Genomic DNA, 14,714 nt, shown 5'->3' on the forward strand with positions numbered 1-14,714 from the left:
TTTATTTTTTGGCTGTGCTGGACCTTGCAGCACTAGGCAAGCACCCACGACTGAACTAGCTACAATCCCAGCCCATCTTTCCATTTCTTTTAATGTGTGTGTGGTGCTGGGGACTGAGCCCAGGGCCTGGTGCAGGTGAGGCAAACGCTCTACCGATGGAGCTGTGTCCGCAGCTTTTCACTTTGGATGGTGTTCTTTGAAGCATGAAAGTTTTTAATTTGTGGGCTGGGGATGTGGCTTAAGCGGTAGCGCGCTCGCCTGGCATGTGTGTGGCCCGGGTTCGATCCTCAGCACCACATACAAAGATGTTGTGTCCGCCGAAAACTAAAAAATAAAAAAATATTAAAAATTCTCTCTCTCTTAAAAAAAAAAAAGAAAGTTTTTAATTTTGATATTGAAGTCCAATTTTCCTATTTTCCTTTTATTGTTTGGGCTTTTGAAGCCCAAACAGAAACCACTGCCTGATGCATACAAGGTCATGAAGGGCTATCCCTATAGTTTTTTTGGGGGTGGGGGTGGGGGTTATTGGTTTTGGCTTTTGGTGATGCTGGGATGGAATCCATGGCCTTAGGCCTTCTACTCAAGCACTGCTGAGCTTCAGTCTCCTGTGTTTTTCTCACTAAGAGCTGCCAATCTAACATACAATGACCCAAAATGACATCTCAGAGAGCAACTACACTCCTACAGGTGAGTCACTAATATTTCCTCTTTTCCAATTCTTTCTTTTTGGTACTGTAGACTGAACCCAGAGGTGCTCTGCCACTGAGCCACATACCTGGTCCCCTTTATTTTTTATTTTGAGACAGGTTCTCACGAAGTTGCTTAAGATCTCGCTGAGTTGCAATTGCACTTGCCACCTCCTGCCTCAGCCTTGAGTCACTGGAATCACAGGTGTGCGTCACTACACACAGCTCCTCTTTGCTTTTTAAAATGACAGTGATGTTCCAGTTACTGCTTTCCCTCACGCACCCGGCCTTGGCCCAGCCTGCCTGGCACACCCTTCTCTCACCCCACCCCACCATCCTGTTGATGCCCCCTCTCCCTTGGCCCTCAGCCCGGGCATCATCTCTTCCTGGAGGCCACCAAGTCCAGGTGGTGCTCCACTGCTATGAGCTAAGAGATGGCCTAGAGCTGGTGTGATGATGTGTGCCTGCAGTCCCAGCTACTCAGCAGGTAGAGGGGAGGAAGATGGCTGGAGTCCAGGAGTTCAAGGCCAGTCTGGGTAACACAGGGAAACACTGCTTCAAACAAAACAAACGGCTGGCACTTGCCCCCAGGGAAAGCAGGTTTCCACTGGGGTCATTCAAAACCTCTCTGCCACTGCCATAAACTCCGAGTTCCCCTGAAGGCAAGGGTCAAGCCTGGTTTTGACATCTGCCCCTTGCTCTTTCTGCACAGCCCCTGACACAAGCCACACTGATAGGGCACAGACAGACACAAGTGGTGGGAACATGAGGTCCAGGGAATGATCCAGTAACTGGCCTGCTGTGCAGACCCCCACGTGCGATTTCCCAAGAAGCAATTCACCTGCAGCTCTGCCTGGCTTCAGTGGACAGGATACACTACAACCCTCAGTAAACTACCTGTTATCTGCAGGAGGAAGGCAGGCCTGAAATAATGTTGGTAAGAGGGACTCAAGTTACCCTGAGGGGAGATTTTTGTGTACCCTTTCACAGGCCAGACCCTGAAACTCAGGGAAATAAGGATAATTCCTCCAAACCATAAAATATGTAAGAACTTATGGTTAAAAACCCAATTAAAACTGGTCAGCATGGGCCAAAGTGACCTAGAGTTCTCACGGCAGTCAAGTCAAGGGTGGATCTGGGCAAGAATCTGATAACTTCTCTAGGATCACCAATAAAACTGGAGGGCAGGAAGGGCAAACTGTCCCTCTCCTCTCTGAGAGGAAATACTGTCTCCCTTGAGAATGTCCCCTTTCCTATCCCTTCAATAACCTCATTCCTATTTCTCCAAGTGACAGGTCTGAAATCTTTCTGATTTGATTGCAAGAGTCAGGGTTTGAAGGGGGTCTTCACAGTGTCTCAGTTTCCCGGAAGGCCCCAGCTCCTGGATGATGTCCCACTGTCACCTCTCCCTTGGTAATGGTGACATCCTCACCCTGCCCATCTTCCCACCACTCCATGGCCCATCCTGGATCCTACAGAGTCCTGTGGTGGCACAGAGAGCACAGAGCCAGGTTCCAATCCCCTCTGTGAGACCCACACCCACCGCCCTTCGGGCTCTGCCATGCCGCCACACTCCCCCAGCTGTCCTGGACCCTCTTTCTCTATGGCTGCTCTCCTTCCTCCTTTGCCATCCCTTCTCAGGGTTTCCAACAGCCTCCTCCCTGGCCCTTCCACCTCCACCTCGCTGAGAGTGGGCTGAGACAACCTGAGCCATATCATGAACTCCTCTGCTCAAGACCCTGCAGTGGCGCCCGATTCCCGCAGAGAAGAGGCCAGAGTCCTAAACTAGGCCTAGAAAATGCTCCGTGACACCCCACCCCACTCCCACACTCCACCTTGCTCACTCTTTCCCAGCCCACCTGCCTCTGGGAAGCTCCCGAGATACCCCAGACCTGTGTTCCCACTGACGGGAATGTCCTTCCTCTGATACCTATATAGCTCAACTCCTTCAAACCTGGGTCCCGTTGACACCTGTTCAGGAGGCCTGCCCTGACCTCCCCACTTTCAATTCACCACCTGGCACCCCAGGCCCTTTTCCCCTACTCTACTCGTCATTTCCATGACACTGCCTTCTCAAACCACATTCAGTCACCTGTCACCGAACAAGATCTGAGATCAGTGTCATTTGGCAAACACTCTGCCTTTACTTACATAATGACGTAGGGTGTAAGATGGGCAGGCCCCTGCATACCTAGGACATGAGGTAGGCCTACCCTCCACAGCTGCCAGCCACGCAGCACATGACCACACTGAGTATACGGCAGGCAACTATAACTGTGGTGTCTGTGTATCTAAACATATACAATGTGAAGTAAAAACACTAGGCCATAGGTTTCTTTAGTTCCAATCCAATCTTGAGGAACCACCACCATAAGTACACAGTCCATTACTGACCACAATGGCGCTATGTGGCGAGTGACCCTGTCTGCACTCCTTGTTCTGCCTTTGCGTGTGTCTTCCCTCACTCCAACAAGCCCACAGCATCCTCGTCTGCATCCAGATTGGTGCCTGACACACAGCAGGTGCTCAATAAACACTCACTGAATGGGTCAACACCTTCAATTTGTCCAGCATTCTGCTAGGGGTGGAGGCCCTGCCAAGACCCCTGCTCTCCTGGCACTGATCTTCTAGTTGAGGGAAACAAGTACATTACTGCAATTCTTTTTTAAAAAACTTTTTAGTTTACGTGGACACAATATCTTTGTTTTTATGTGGTGCTGAGGGATCCAACCCAGTGTCTCATGCAAAAGAGCTCACAGGCCCTGCAGGATTGGGGTATCCAACACACAGTGGAGAGGAGGGCCCTTGAGGTTGTTTTTTGTTTGTTTGTTTGTTTAATCAGGAGTGGGGCACCCCAGCTTTGTGGTTTAAAGCTGGGCGGGAAAACACAGCCTGAGGGCCACCTATGCCTGCCACTTGTTCTCAGAAACAGCTTTGAAGGCACACAGTGCACACAGAGCACTCTGCCACTGAGCCACAGCCCAGTCCCCAATAACTGCAATTCTGATAGACCACAAAGATCAATGCCTGAGGGGCTGGGGCCGGGGCTCAGTGGTAGAGCGCTTGTTAGCATGCACGAGGCACTGGGTTCCATCCTCAGCACCACATAAATGTAAAATAAAGACATCGTGTCCACTTAAAACTAAAAAAAAGTGAAAAAAAAAAAAGTAAGACTGTGAAGGAAACAAAGCATGGGAGTGGAGGTGACCAGTGATGGTTTGCAATGAGCCTAGGAGATGCCCAGGACGAAGGACAGCGAAAAGCACTTTAGGCCCAGGAAACAGTGTCTCCCAGAATACACAGCTGGGAAAGCTTGGATTATCTGAGAAGCAGGCAGGAGCTGCCGTGGGAACCTCAGAGAAATGGCAGAAGGGCTCACAGGCCCTGCAGGATTGGGGTATCCAGAACACAGTGGAGAGGAGGGCCCTTGAGGTTGTTTTTTTTTTTTTTTTTTAAACCAGGAGTGGGGCACCTCAGCTTTGTGGTTTAAAGCTGGGCGGGAAAACACAGCCTGAGGGCCACCTATGCCTGCCACTTGTCCTCAGAAACAGCTTTGTAGGCACACAGCCACACCCATCCACTGTCTAGAGCTGTGATGGCAGAGTAGGCTGGCACCAAGCCCAAAGGGTCACAAGGTCCAAGAACCTTTAAAGGGAAGTCACCCGTCCAAATTTATGATGAAGATTCAGGGTGCAGGTGAGTGTTTCCCTCTCCCTCATCCCGTCCAATCAACACCAGTTCCTGTTGGCATTCCCTGTATTCCTTTTCCCATCCACTGCCACCAGTCCTACTGGAGCCACCAACTCCACCTGGACCATCACACATGCTTACTGGCCTCCTTGTTTCTGCCCACAAGGGAGAGGGAGGCATGTGGCGCTCCCCAGTGGCTCCAATGCTCCAAGAAGAAACAAAACAGACACCATGGCTCAGGAGGCCCTGCAGGATAAATCAACTTCTTCCTCTGACCTCAAGCCCTGGCAAGAACCCATGATCACTCCTGCCCAGCCTTGATGGCCTTCTGCTGGATCCATGAGCACTCAGCAAGATCCCCCTCACCAGGCCTTTGCACGGCAGGTCCTGAGTTCAAAATGCTTCTCCTATAAACCTCCCCACAGCCCTGAAGGTCATTCCTTAGAGAGCCCTCCCTGCACAGCCAAGGCAAGATACCCACCCACTCTACTCTGACCTACGGTCCTAGTCTTCGTCATTCACTGCCATGACACCTGAGGACCTATGGTCTCACTGTCTGGCTCCCCCATGATAGCCCAAGTCCTGTCCTTTTTACTTTCTGCTGGGTCCCCTCAGCTTCTTGCAGCCACATGGCAGGTGAATGAATGCAGGTGTCCAGAGATAATTATGAAATGCACCTGCCAAGATTCAAGAGACCAAGTGTATGAAGAAATTAGAAGGGTGCCTGGCACACAGCACCCACACAGTATTAACCTTTAGTGTCACCAGTGTTGTCTTTTGATAGTGTTCAGGATGACCACTAGCTCCACCTGGTCCCAGGTTGGGGGTGGCCTCCAACTCCCTGTTTCCTTGCCTGTTAAATGGGCTGGAATCATGCACCCAGCTGACTAAACCGGGTGATCAGGCGTGTGAGATGCCCACCTGTGGCCAGTTCTCCACGAAATGGTTACAGGTTGCGGCTCTGCCGCAGGTCTCTCTTAAACGTCCCTCCTTCCTTTTCCAGGAAGACTGCCCCTGAGGGAAAGCTGGTGGCCAGGTTGGGCCCGAATATGGCTGCCCCTGCCCAGGGCTGGGAAGGCCAGCAAACTAGGGACTGCTGTGGGTGCCCCAGGGTGCGAGGATGTGCAGACCCGCACAGATGCCCGAGGTGGGCAGCTCCCCCGGCACCTCTGGAAGGCCAACCCTGGAGCCCTGGCCTCGTCCACCTGACTGACAGGAGGCACAGCGAGTTCCAGAGAAGGCCCTGGGCTCTCCACCCTTCCACCCTGCCATCCCTAGCCACGTGGGGAAACGGAGCTGGGCAGGACGAGGTCACACAGTGCGGGGCCAGCGGTCCAAGCCTTCGGGTTACTGGGGCCTTCCTCGTCTGTGGGCCTTCTCAACGCAGACCTGTGCCAGGTCACTTCCTGCACAAAATGGCGCCCCACAGAAAGACCTCAGCGACTCCAGGTCCACCCCGACCCTGGTGGAGAGGCTGGAGCGCCGACAGGCACCGCGAGCTTATTAGCATCCACAGAAAACTTCACGAGTTTCCTGGGGCTCCCGGCGGTGGATTCCAGTCCTACCCGACCCCGCCTCTCTCATCAGGGATGGGTCTGTGCGAGTCTTGTTCCTATTGGCCCGAACGCCTTCCATCACTCTTTTAAAAACCCAAGTCCCGCTTCCTCCTCCTCCCCGGCCACAGAACAACCGTTAGTCGCGTGCGCGAGTTCCTCTGCGTCAGGACGCGCGCGCGTGTACGCGGGCCGTGGCGGCTTCTCATTCAAACGGCCCAATCAGCGGCAGCCCCGCCTCCCGGGTCTCCTTCCGCTTCCACTCCGGTTCTCAGGTCCTCCGTTTTCCCGGATCCCCTTTCCGAACCCCGCGCGCCCTCATTGGCCAGCCCGCCACGCAGTCCCCTCCCGAACTCCTCTCGCTGACGCTTGCGGTTTGCGGGGAAGGGGTCGAGTGCGTAGAGTCCCGAGGAACGTGCGCGCTGACGTCTCGGGTCAAGGCGCGCCTCGGGGCGGGGCTTTTGGGCGGTTATAAAAGCACGGAGGTGCGCGCGCGCTCGGCTCAGTGCGGCCGGGCATCCAGGCGGGAGGAGCGGCGGACGCGGTGTGCGGTGGGCGTCGGAGGCAGCAGGCAGCGGAGCGGGGCCGCCAGGGCCGCAGCGGCCGCAGTTGGTCCCCCCCGCCCCGGCTGGCGGCCCGAAGAGCGCGGGAAGGGGGCCGGGGGGACCCGCCCCCGGCCGGCCGCAGTCATGGTAAGCGCGGGCCACCGGGCCCGAGAGGGGTGGTCGGGGTCTCCCTGGAGAAGGAGGCATAGTCCCAGTTGCTTCTCAGGGCGGCCTCAGATGCGAGGACCCAGTGGGGGTCTTGGGCTGGGGTCCAACCCAAGGGCCTTTCTGAAGGCGGGCAGGGGCCCCAGCAGCCCGCAGGAGCCCTGGGCAGGAAGACCCGCAGATGCTCGGGGAAGGGTCTGGGCGCTCTGCGACCCGCCTGCGGGTGTTACCGCGAGGGAGACGCCCGCCGCCATTTCCAGGCCTGAGGCGAGATTTCAAGGGTGGGTTTTCCAAGGCTGGATGTGGGACATGGAAACATGCTAGGCCTCGGGCCTACCGTTGGGGTCCCGTGCGGGGTTGGGAGCGGGCCTTGGGGACATCGGAGTTGGGTGGAGCCATTAGAGGCCCCTTCGGAGACCTGCCCCCATTTCTTTTGGGAGGTCTGCCCGGGACCGCGATAAAGCATTCTGGTTGAGGGTCTGGGGGCCCAGGGGTGAGACCTGTAGGGTCAAGACTAGGGAGGCCACGGCATCCTTAGGCCCAGCTTCGCCGGCCACTCACCTTCCTCTCCCGACTATGCTCAGAACTCCAATGTAGAGAACTTGCCCCCCCACATCATCCGCCTGGTGTACAAGGAAGTGACGACACTGACCACGGACCCACCTGATGGCATCAAGGTCTTCCCCAACGAGGAGGACCTCACTGACCTGCAGGTCACCATCGAGGGCCCTGGTGAGTGTGGGCATGAAAGAGGGAGGTGCTGCTTTTTAGTATCTTCTGTCGCCCGCTCTAGAACAAACAAGGCTTGAAAGCACCCATCATCAGAGGCCGGGCCCTGTTAGGAGCTGAGGACTGGTGGTGGGCAGGGCAGGGATAGCACTCTTGTATCCACAATCCTACTCAGCAGGATACCACAAATGAGGGATCATGCATCCTTTTCTCATAAGCATTGAGAAGTTTGTTTGCTGAGAGCATATAATGGAGATCTTAACCTAGGTTTTTGGGGGTGAGGCTGTCAAGTGTGGCTCTCCTGGGACCTGAGAATGGGTAGGTAGGATTAAGTAAGAGTGGGAAGAGAGTTCCAGGTGGTGGGACTAATATTTGGAAAAGTTGGGAAGGTAGTCCACACATCTGAAAGTTCATCTTTTAGTATCAGGAACACTGATGTAGCTGGGCATAAGCAAAATTCCGCATTGTGGGAAGATAAGTGATTGTACTTGATTGTTTTGTTTTGCAGAGAGATTTAGAACTTTGTTTTGTGCAAATTATGTTTCTGTTATCACTTGAATATTTAAAACATCAGCCAAGGGCTGGGATTGTGGCTCAAGTGATAGAGTGCTTCCCTAGCATGCTTGAGGGCACTGGGTTTGAGCTTCAACACCACAGAAAATAAAATATAGTGTCTACCTAAAACTAAAAAATAAATATGGAAAAAAAATCAGCCAAGGTGTTACAAGAGCTTATAAAGGAAAGATCTAGTTAGGAGCGGTGATATGATCAAGGGAGATTTTCCTGAAGTGTTGACAGCTATAGGAATTCTTTCTTTATTGGTACTGAGGGTTGAATTCAGGGGCACTTGACCACTGAGCCACATCCCCAGCCTAATTTTGTATTTTATTTATTTAGAGATAGGATCTCACTGAGTTGCTTAGTGCCTCAGCCTCCCAAGCCACTGGGAGTACAGGCGTGTGCCACCATTCCTGGCAGAGTTCATATCTAGCTGTGTAGGATGGTTGAAAGGTGAAGGGTCAAGAAGTTGGGGAGGCAAGGCTTCCAGAAAGGTCTAGAGCAGGCAGATCTGGGTGTTAAGTGGGAATAGAAAGAAGCGGTTAGAGAACAGATCTTTTAGGGACACTAAGGCTTCTAAGTGAGGTTAACGGGTATGACAGATCCTACTTAGTTCCTTTGACCTGCAAGGAAGAAGTTAGTGGCCTGTTGAGAAGCCATACTTGAAAGTGGGGTCACGTTCAGGAGATTCTGAAGGGTAGCTGCCCAGTTGCTGATGTGCTGGATTTGGAGGCTATGTGATGGGTAAGATAGTCATGGTTCCCACATTTTTCTACTCCAGCAGTAGGTAAATGGAGAAGTTGTGTACTGGGCTGGGGAAAGGCTGTGGAGTTGAAAGCTGTTGTTTTCATTTACCAGGAAAACAAGTGGGCATCAGGTCCCTGCTTCCTGGGAGAGAGAGAAAAGGGGTGTCCAAGGGGGGATGTCAGTCATGGCCCCTTGTACACTAGGTTTTTGCTGCCTTCAAGAATTCCTCCAATCTAGGAGAAGAGATGTCAGGCACTTGCCTCACATCCAGACCCTGGAAACTGGGCTTGGGGTGCTGGGATCCTCAACCTCCTGACCCAGTCTCCTTCCTTCTACTCAAGAGGGTACCCCTTATGCTGGAGGTCTCTTCCGTATGAAACTCCTGCTGGGGAAGGATTTCCCTGCCTCACCACCCAAGGGCTACTTCCTGACCAAGATATTCCACCCAAATGTGGGTGCCAACGGTGAGATCTGTGTCAATGTGCTCAAGAGGGACTGGACGGCTGAGCTGGGCATCCGACATGTGCTGCTGGTGAGTTCTGGCCTGGGCTTCCCAGTAACGTGGGAGCCACATGCTTTGTTTTCTTTTTTAAAATCAACTCTGAAGTACGGGGGATTTTCACATAAAAATTCAGGTTCCCAATTTTTCTGAAAAATTGTGGAAGGGTTGGATCTAGGGCACTGAACAAGTGGTGGGTTTGTGATTAGAATAGTGTCCTGGCAAGTACATACACATCAGTGTCTGGTTAGAGGATTCCCCCACCCCCTTAAATTTTATTTTAAATTTTTTTATTTTGAGACAGGGTCTTGCTAAGTTACTGCAATCTTCCTGCCTCAGCCTCCTAAGTAACTAGGATTACAGGCATTTGCCTGGCTTCTTTTTCCTTTTAATTTGTTCAGCAGTTTTTTAACAACGACAAGGTCTATGCATCCATCTCCGCTGTCTGTCCTAGATTGTGTTTATCAGCCAGGGTGATTTTGCCCCTGGCCTTGTGGAGATGGTTTTTGGTTGTCACTGCTAGAGAGAGGTGTTGCTAGCACCTTGAGGTGAGGCCAGGGATGCTTCTTGGACTGCCCACAGCATCCCAGCATTGGCTGAAATAGAGACACCTTGGTCTGGGCCAGTGTGCCGTGGTCTCTAAAAACCACTTAAACCATTTAGGTCACTTGATGCCTTCCCTGTCCCTCCCCCAAGCTTTTTAAAAAAAACAAAACTTTTTTTTTCTTTTCTTTTTTTTCAATTTCAATTAAATTTCTAATAAGCCCTTCACCAGATAGTTGGGAAGATGGGAATTGGGGTTTCTTTGGGGGCATTGGGAAAGCATTAAGTTTAATGGTAACCAAACCCCAAACCTTTTCCACGGATTCCACCTTCCTTGCCCTGTGATATATGCTGAGCTTCATCCTGCCCCTGTAGCAAGGCATTCAGGCCCCAAGTTTAGGGTGCCATGGTAAAAACTGTAGGGTCCCTGCATCTCTGGTCTTCATCAATAGTGTCCGCTGGGCTGGGTGCTCTGCGTATATTATAGTAGCCCCTGAAGTGGGGTCAGGGGAAGATACTCTCCATACTTAGAAGCTGTAGCTAGTCTGCCCAGACCCACTTGAGAGGATCCACCAGGGGCTACTTTAGGCCTGGTTACTCATCATACCTGTTACCTGGGCTGACGAGGGTACTGAGGACTCGTCCCCTTCCTGGCCTGCCCTGAAGACTTCCCTTTGGCTCACTAGTCTCTTAATATTCTACCTCCTGATGCCTTTCCCTCTTGGTTGTTGTTGGGCCCTGCCAGAACCCTATGGCTGTGAAATTTGGGTTCCTGTTACAGCTCTGGATTTCTGCATTCCGTGTTGTAGAAAGAAAGAGCTCAGAGCTGTGGAGCCCAGCAGCCCAGTCCTTAGTGCCCTCGAGTCCCTTCCCTCTTCCATTTAGGCCTCTGTTAAACCAGTGGGCTCTGAGAGGCCTCAAGGGACTAGGAGGAAGCCACCAGGCCAGGCTTGCCTGTAGCATTAGCTCCTATGGGAGCGTTTACTGTGGGTATCAGGGAAGTAGCCTGGCCACTCGGGCAGAGGTAAGGATGCAGCTGGGACTGGCCTTCGGGTATTGAGTTGAAAAAGAGAAAAGCCAGCATGAAGGGCATGAGGCTGGACAATTCCAGACCCCTGAAGGCTGCTGGGCCCTCTCCCCACAGACCATCAAGTGCCTGCTGATCCACCCTAATCCAGAGTCTGCTCTCAACGAGGAGGCAGGCCGCCTGCTCTTAGAGAACTACGAGGAGTATGCTGCCCGGGCCCGCCTGCTCACAGAGATCCACGGTGGCGCAGGTGGGCCCAGCAGTGGGCGGGCTGAGGCCAGCCGGGCCCTGGCCAGTGGCGCAGCCTCCTCCACTGACCCTGTGGTCCCTGGAGGTCTAGGAGGAGCTGATGGTCCCATGGCCAAGAAGCACGCTGGTGAGCGCGATAAGAAGTTGGCAGCCAAGAAAAAGACAGACAAGAAGCGGGCACTTCGGCGGCTGTAGTGGGCTTTTCTTCCTCCTCCCATCCCTGGCTCAACTCCCCTCCTAACCCTTCCCTCCCACGCTGTCTCTAAATTATTTAAATTATGGCTGGGGTGGGGGAGGGTGTGGGGGACACTGGGACCTGGCTTTGTTTTTCTAAATAAAGTTGGAAAAGCAGTTTCTACGTTTGGCAGGTGCCCTGGGACCTGTGCTTATATTGTTGTTTAGAGCACGAGGTGTCCCTGCTCTGCCCCCAGTCCTCAAAGGTTCCAAGGCTAGTTTACTGGACTTTCCGTAGGGTTTGAGAACATCTCGATGCTCTGGGAATGGGATTTCCAGTCTAAAATGGGGTGGAGCCCTGGAGCCTGCTCCCAGCAGTCTGTGTGTCCTGCCCTTGCTCTGCCTCTGAATGAGCAGTGATTTAGTGACCTTCCTCCACAGGCCTGAAGAGCCTTGCACTCAACCTTGTCTGATCAGCTTGTCTATCTGGTCTTGGACTGGGCCTGTCCTCTGCATTGTCTAATCCCAGGCCTGGCCTTAATATTGACTTCCTTTGTGGGTTCCTATCCTGTATATACCTTTGTATAACATTGCAAAACCTGAGGCTTCAAACAAAACCCATCTCCGGTTTCTGCTAGAAGTTAACACAGCTGAGCTGCTTGCTCAGGATTTCACAGGTTGATATTGATGCTATTAAGTCACACTCCTTAGTCCTCTCTACAAAGCTTATATGTTGTTGGTTTATTTCAGTGCTTGGGGTGGAGTGGGGCTGAGGACTTCTCAGCTCCCATATGCTGCCCCTCCACATCAGTCCCATCAGGAATGACTTAAAACCCATCCCTCTAAGAATATTCCAGTTAGGCCAAGACTTCCCTGATACTTTTGAATCAATTCAAAATCAAGGGCTGGAGACCCAATCACTAGGGTTATGTCGCTTCCTGGTGTCAAGGTCTGATCTCACTGGAAGGCAGGGCTTATCCCAGCTGTGTACACCAAGGGGTGATACGTGCACTGCTATTCTGTGAATAGGCTTGGGTTAAAGAGTTGAAAGCAGTAAATTATTGTCTAAGTAGCAGAGAATAACCAGGACACAACTAAGATTTCATAGGTGGATGAAAACTTTTTCCCGTGGTGGAACTGGTCAATTTGTATTTTGGTGCTGGGGATTGAACCCAAGGGTGCTCTACCACTGAGTCACATCCCCAGGCTTTTTTTTTTTTTTTTTTTTTTTTTTTTTTTTTTTTTTTTTAAGGATCTTGCTAAATTGCCCAGGCAGCCCTTGAACTTGCCATCATGCTTCAGCCTCCCAAATAGCTCTGAGACTTTGGTTGCCTTTCTTTTCTTTTTCTTTTTTAATAGTTTGTTGTAGATGGATACAGATGCCGAGCAACTGGAACACTCATGGTGCTGGGGTTGAACCCAGTACCCCACACATGCCAGACAAGTGCTCTACCACTGAGCCACAACCCGGCCCCCTTGGCTGCCTTTGCCTTTTGTGAGTAAAACCTTGAGCTGCACATGGTAAAAGGACCTGTGGTGACTAAGAGCAGGAGAGGATGAACTGAAAACTGACCCTGAAGACAACAGGTCCCAGGGTAATCACAAGGCAACCACAGAAGTGCCGTTTTAAAAACATGAAGGTACTTCAGGGAATAAAACAAAGGACTGTGATAGTGGACCTGAAGAGTTGAGGGTGTAGCTCACTCAACTGGTAGAGCACCTGCCCAGTAGTGCAAGACCTGGGATGCTTCCCCAGCAACACAACAAAAGGAACAAAGACCTATAGGGAAAAAAATCAAGATTTAAACAAAAGGGCTGGGGTTGTGTCTCAGTGGTAGAGCACTTGCCTAGCACACCCGAGCAAGGCAGGCCCTGGGCTGTATCCCCAGTACCACAATGAAAAGAAAGCTAATTCTTTGAGAAAGGCAATGAAATTGACAAACCTCTATTGATACTGAGTGAGAAAAAAGAAAATATGATTTGCCAGTATAAAAAAATGAAAGAAGTAAGCATCACTACCAGGTCAAATCCTAAGGACATTAAAGAGTAAGGGAATATGATAGACAACTTGATAGCAGTAAAATTGCAATTTATATTAAAAGGACAAATCCCTCAAAACAAGAATTATCCAGATATACCCAGGATTAGATGATCTGAGTGGCCCTGTGATGATGAAAGAAATTGGATTCATGTTTTAAAATTTTCTCAATGAAATCCTCCATGGCTTCACATCCATGAAGTCAGCTAAAATTGAAAAGAAATATGAAATTCTAGAACAGGCAAAATACTGATACTAAGTCTGACAAGGAGGCAGAGCAACTGGGACCCTCACTTATTACCCACCGGACCTAAATGGCAGTCACTAAAAACAGTATGTGGGGCTGCTGTAGCTCAGTGATAGAGTACTTGCCTAGCAGGTATGGGATGCTGGGTTTGATCCTGAGCTCCACAAAAAGATAAAATAAAGGCATGCTGTCCATCTACAAATACAAAAAATTAAAAATTGACTTATTTTTTTAAAAATTGGGGGTGCTGGGGATTTAGCTCAGTGTACAGCACTTGCCTAGCATGTATGAGGCCTTGGGTTCAATCCCTATGACCACAGAAAAGAAAAAAATTCACACATGACCCAGCAATTCTGTTCCTGAATATTTACACAAGAAATAGAAAAACATGCCATATTTACATAATTTCAACATGAATCTTTTAGAAGCTTTATTTGTAACAGGCAAAACTGGAAACAACCCAAATGTTTCATCAACACATGAATGAGCAAAGAATCTGGTGAATTCATACAATGGACTGCTCAACTGAGACCCCAAAACACATGAATGTCAAAAATATAAAATATATAAGCTGAGCTAAGGCATATAAAAAAAGTGAAAGAATACTTGATTCCATTTATATGAAAATTAATGACTAAAAGGACATTGGTTTTCTGGAATCGGGTGAATCAAATGTTCAGCTATGAGAACATTTTTGGGGTGATAGGCATATTCTAGTTGACAGTGGTGGTCACATGAGTGCATAAATGTGTCAAGACATCACACTATGTTTTTTGCATTACTGGGGATTGAACTCAGGGATGCTCTTACACTGAGTTATATCCTCTGCCCTATTTATTTTTTTATTTATTTTGGTACTATGGATTGAAGGCAGGGGCACTTTACCACTGAGATACATTCCCCAGTCTTTATTTTTTGAGACAGTCTCACAAGTTGAGAGGCTAACCTCCAACTTGGGATCCTTCTGTCTTAGCCTCCTTAGTAGCTGGAATTATAGGCATGTACCACAAAGCCCAGCTCTCTCTATTTTTAAAATATTGTTTTACTTTGTGTAAAGTAGACCTCAGTGAATTTTCTTTTAGGGGCTGGGGATATGGCTCAGTTGCTAGAGTGCTTGCCTAGCATGCACAAGTCCCTGGGTTCAATCCCCAGCACCCAAAAAAAAAGGGGGGGGGCATTGTGTTGTGTCCATCTATACCTAAAAATAAATATTTAAAAAAAAAAAAAAACTATCCAGGCTTGGTGGTGCACTCCTGTAGACTTG

The 14,714-nt window shown here is 50.4% G+C and overlaps 1 protein-coding gene across 1 annotated transcript; it reads left to right on the forward strand.

Annotated features, from left to right (window-relative positions):
• Positions 1 to 6,103: 6,103 nt before the first annotated feature.
• UBE2S (ubiquitin conjugating enzyme E2 S) lies at positions 6,104 to 11,342 on the forward strand. The gene is made up of 4 exons (XM_081273050.1): positions 6,104 to 6,621; positions 7,224 to 7,371; positions 9,015 to 9,205; positions 10,860 to 11,342. The coding sequence occupies exons 1-4, from the start codon at positions 6,619 to 6,621 to the stop codon at positions 11,184 to 11,186; spliced, it is 669 nt and encodes a 222-aa protein (XP_081129176.1). The 5' UTR covers positions 6,104 to 6,618; the 3' UTR covers positions 11,187 to 11,342.
• Positions 11,343 to 14,714: the final 3,372 nt, after the last annotated feature.

This window comes from Spermophilus citellus, assembly GCF_964194105.1.
Source record: "Spermophilus citellus genome assembly, chromosome: 18".
NCBI lineage: Eukaryota > Metazoa > Chordata > Mammalia > Rodentia > Sciuridae > Spermophilus > Spermophilus citellus.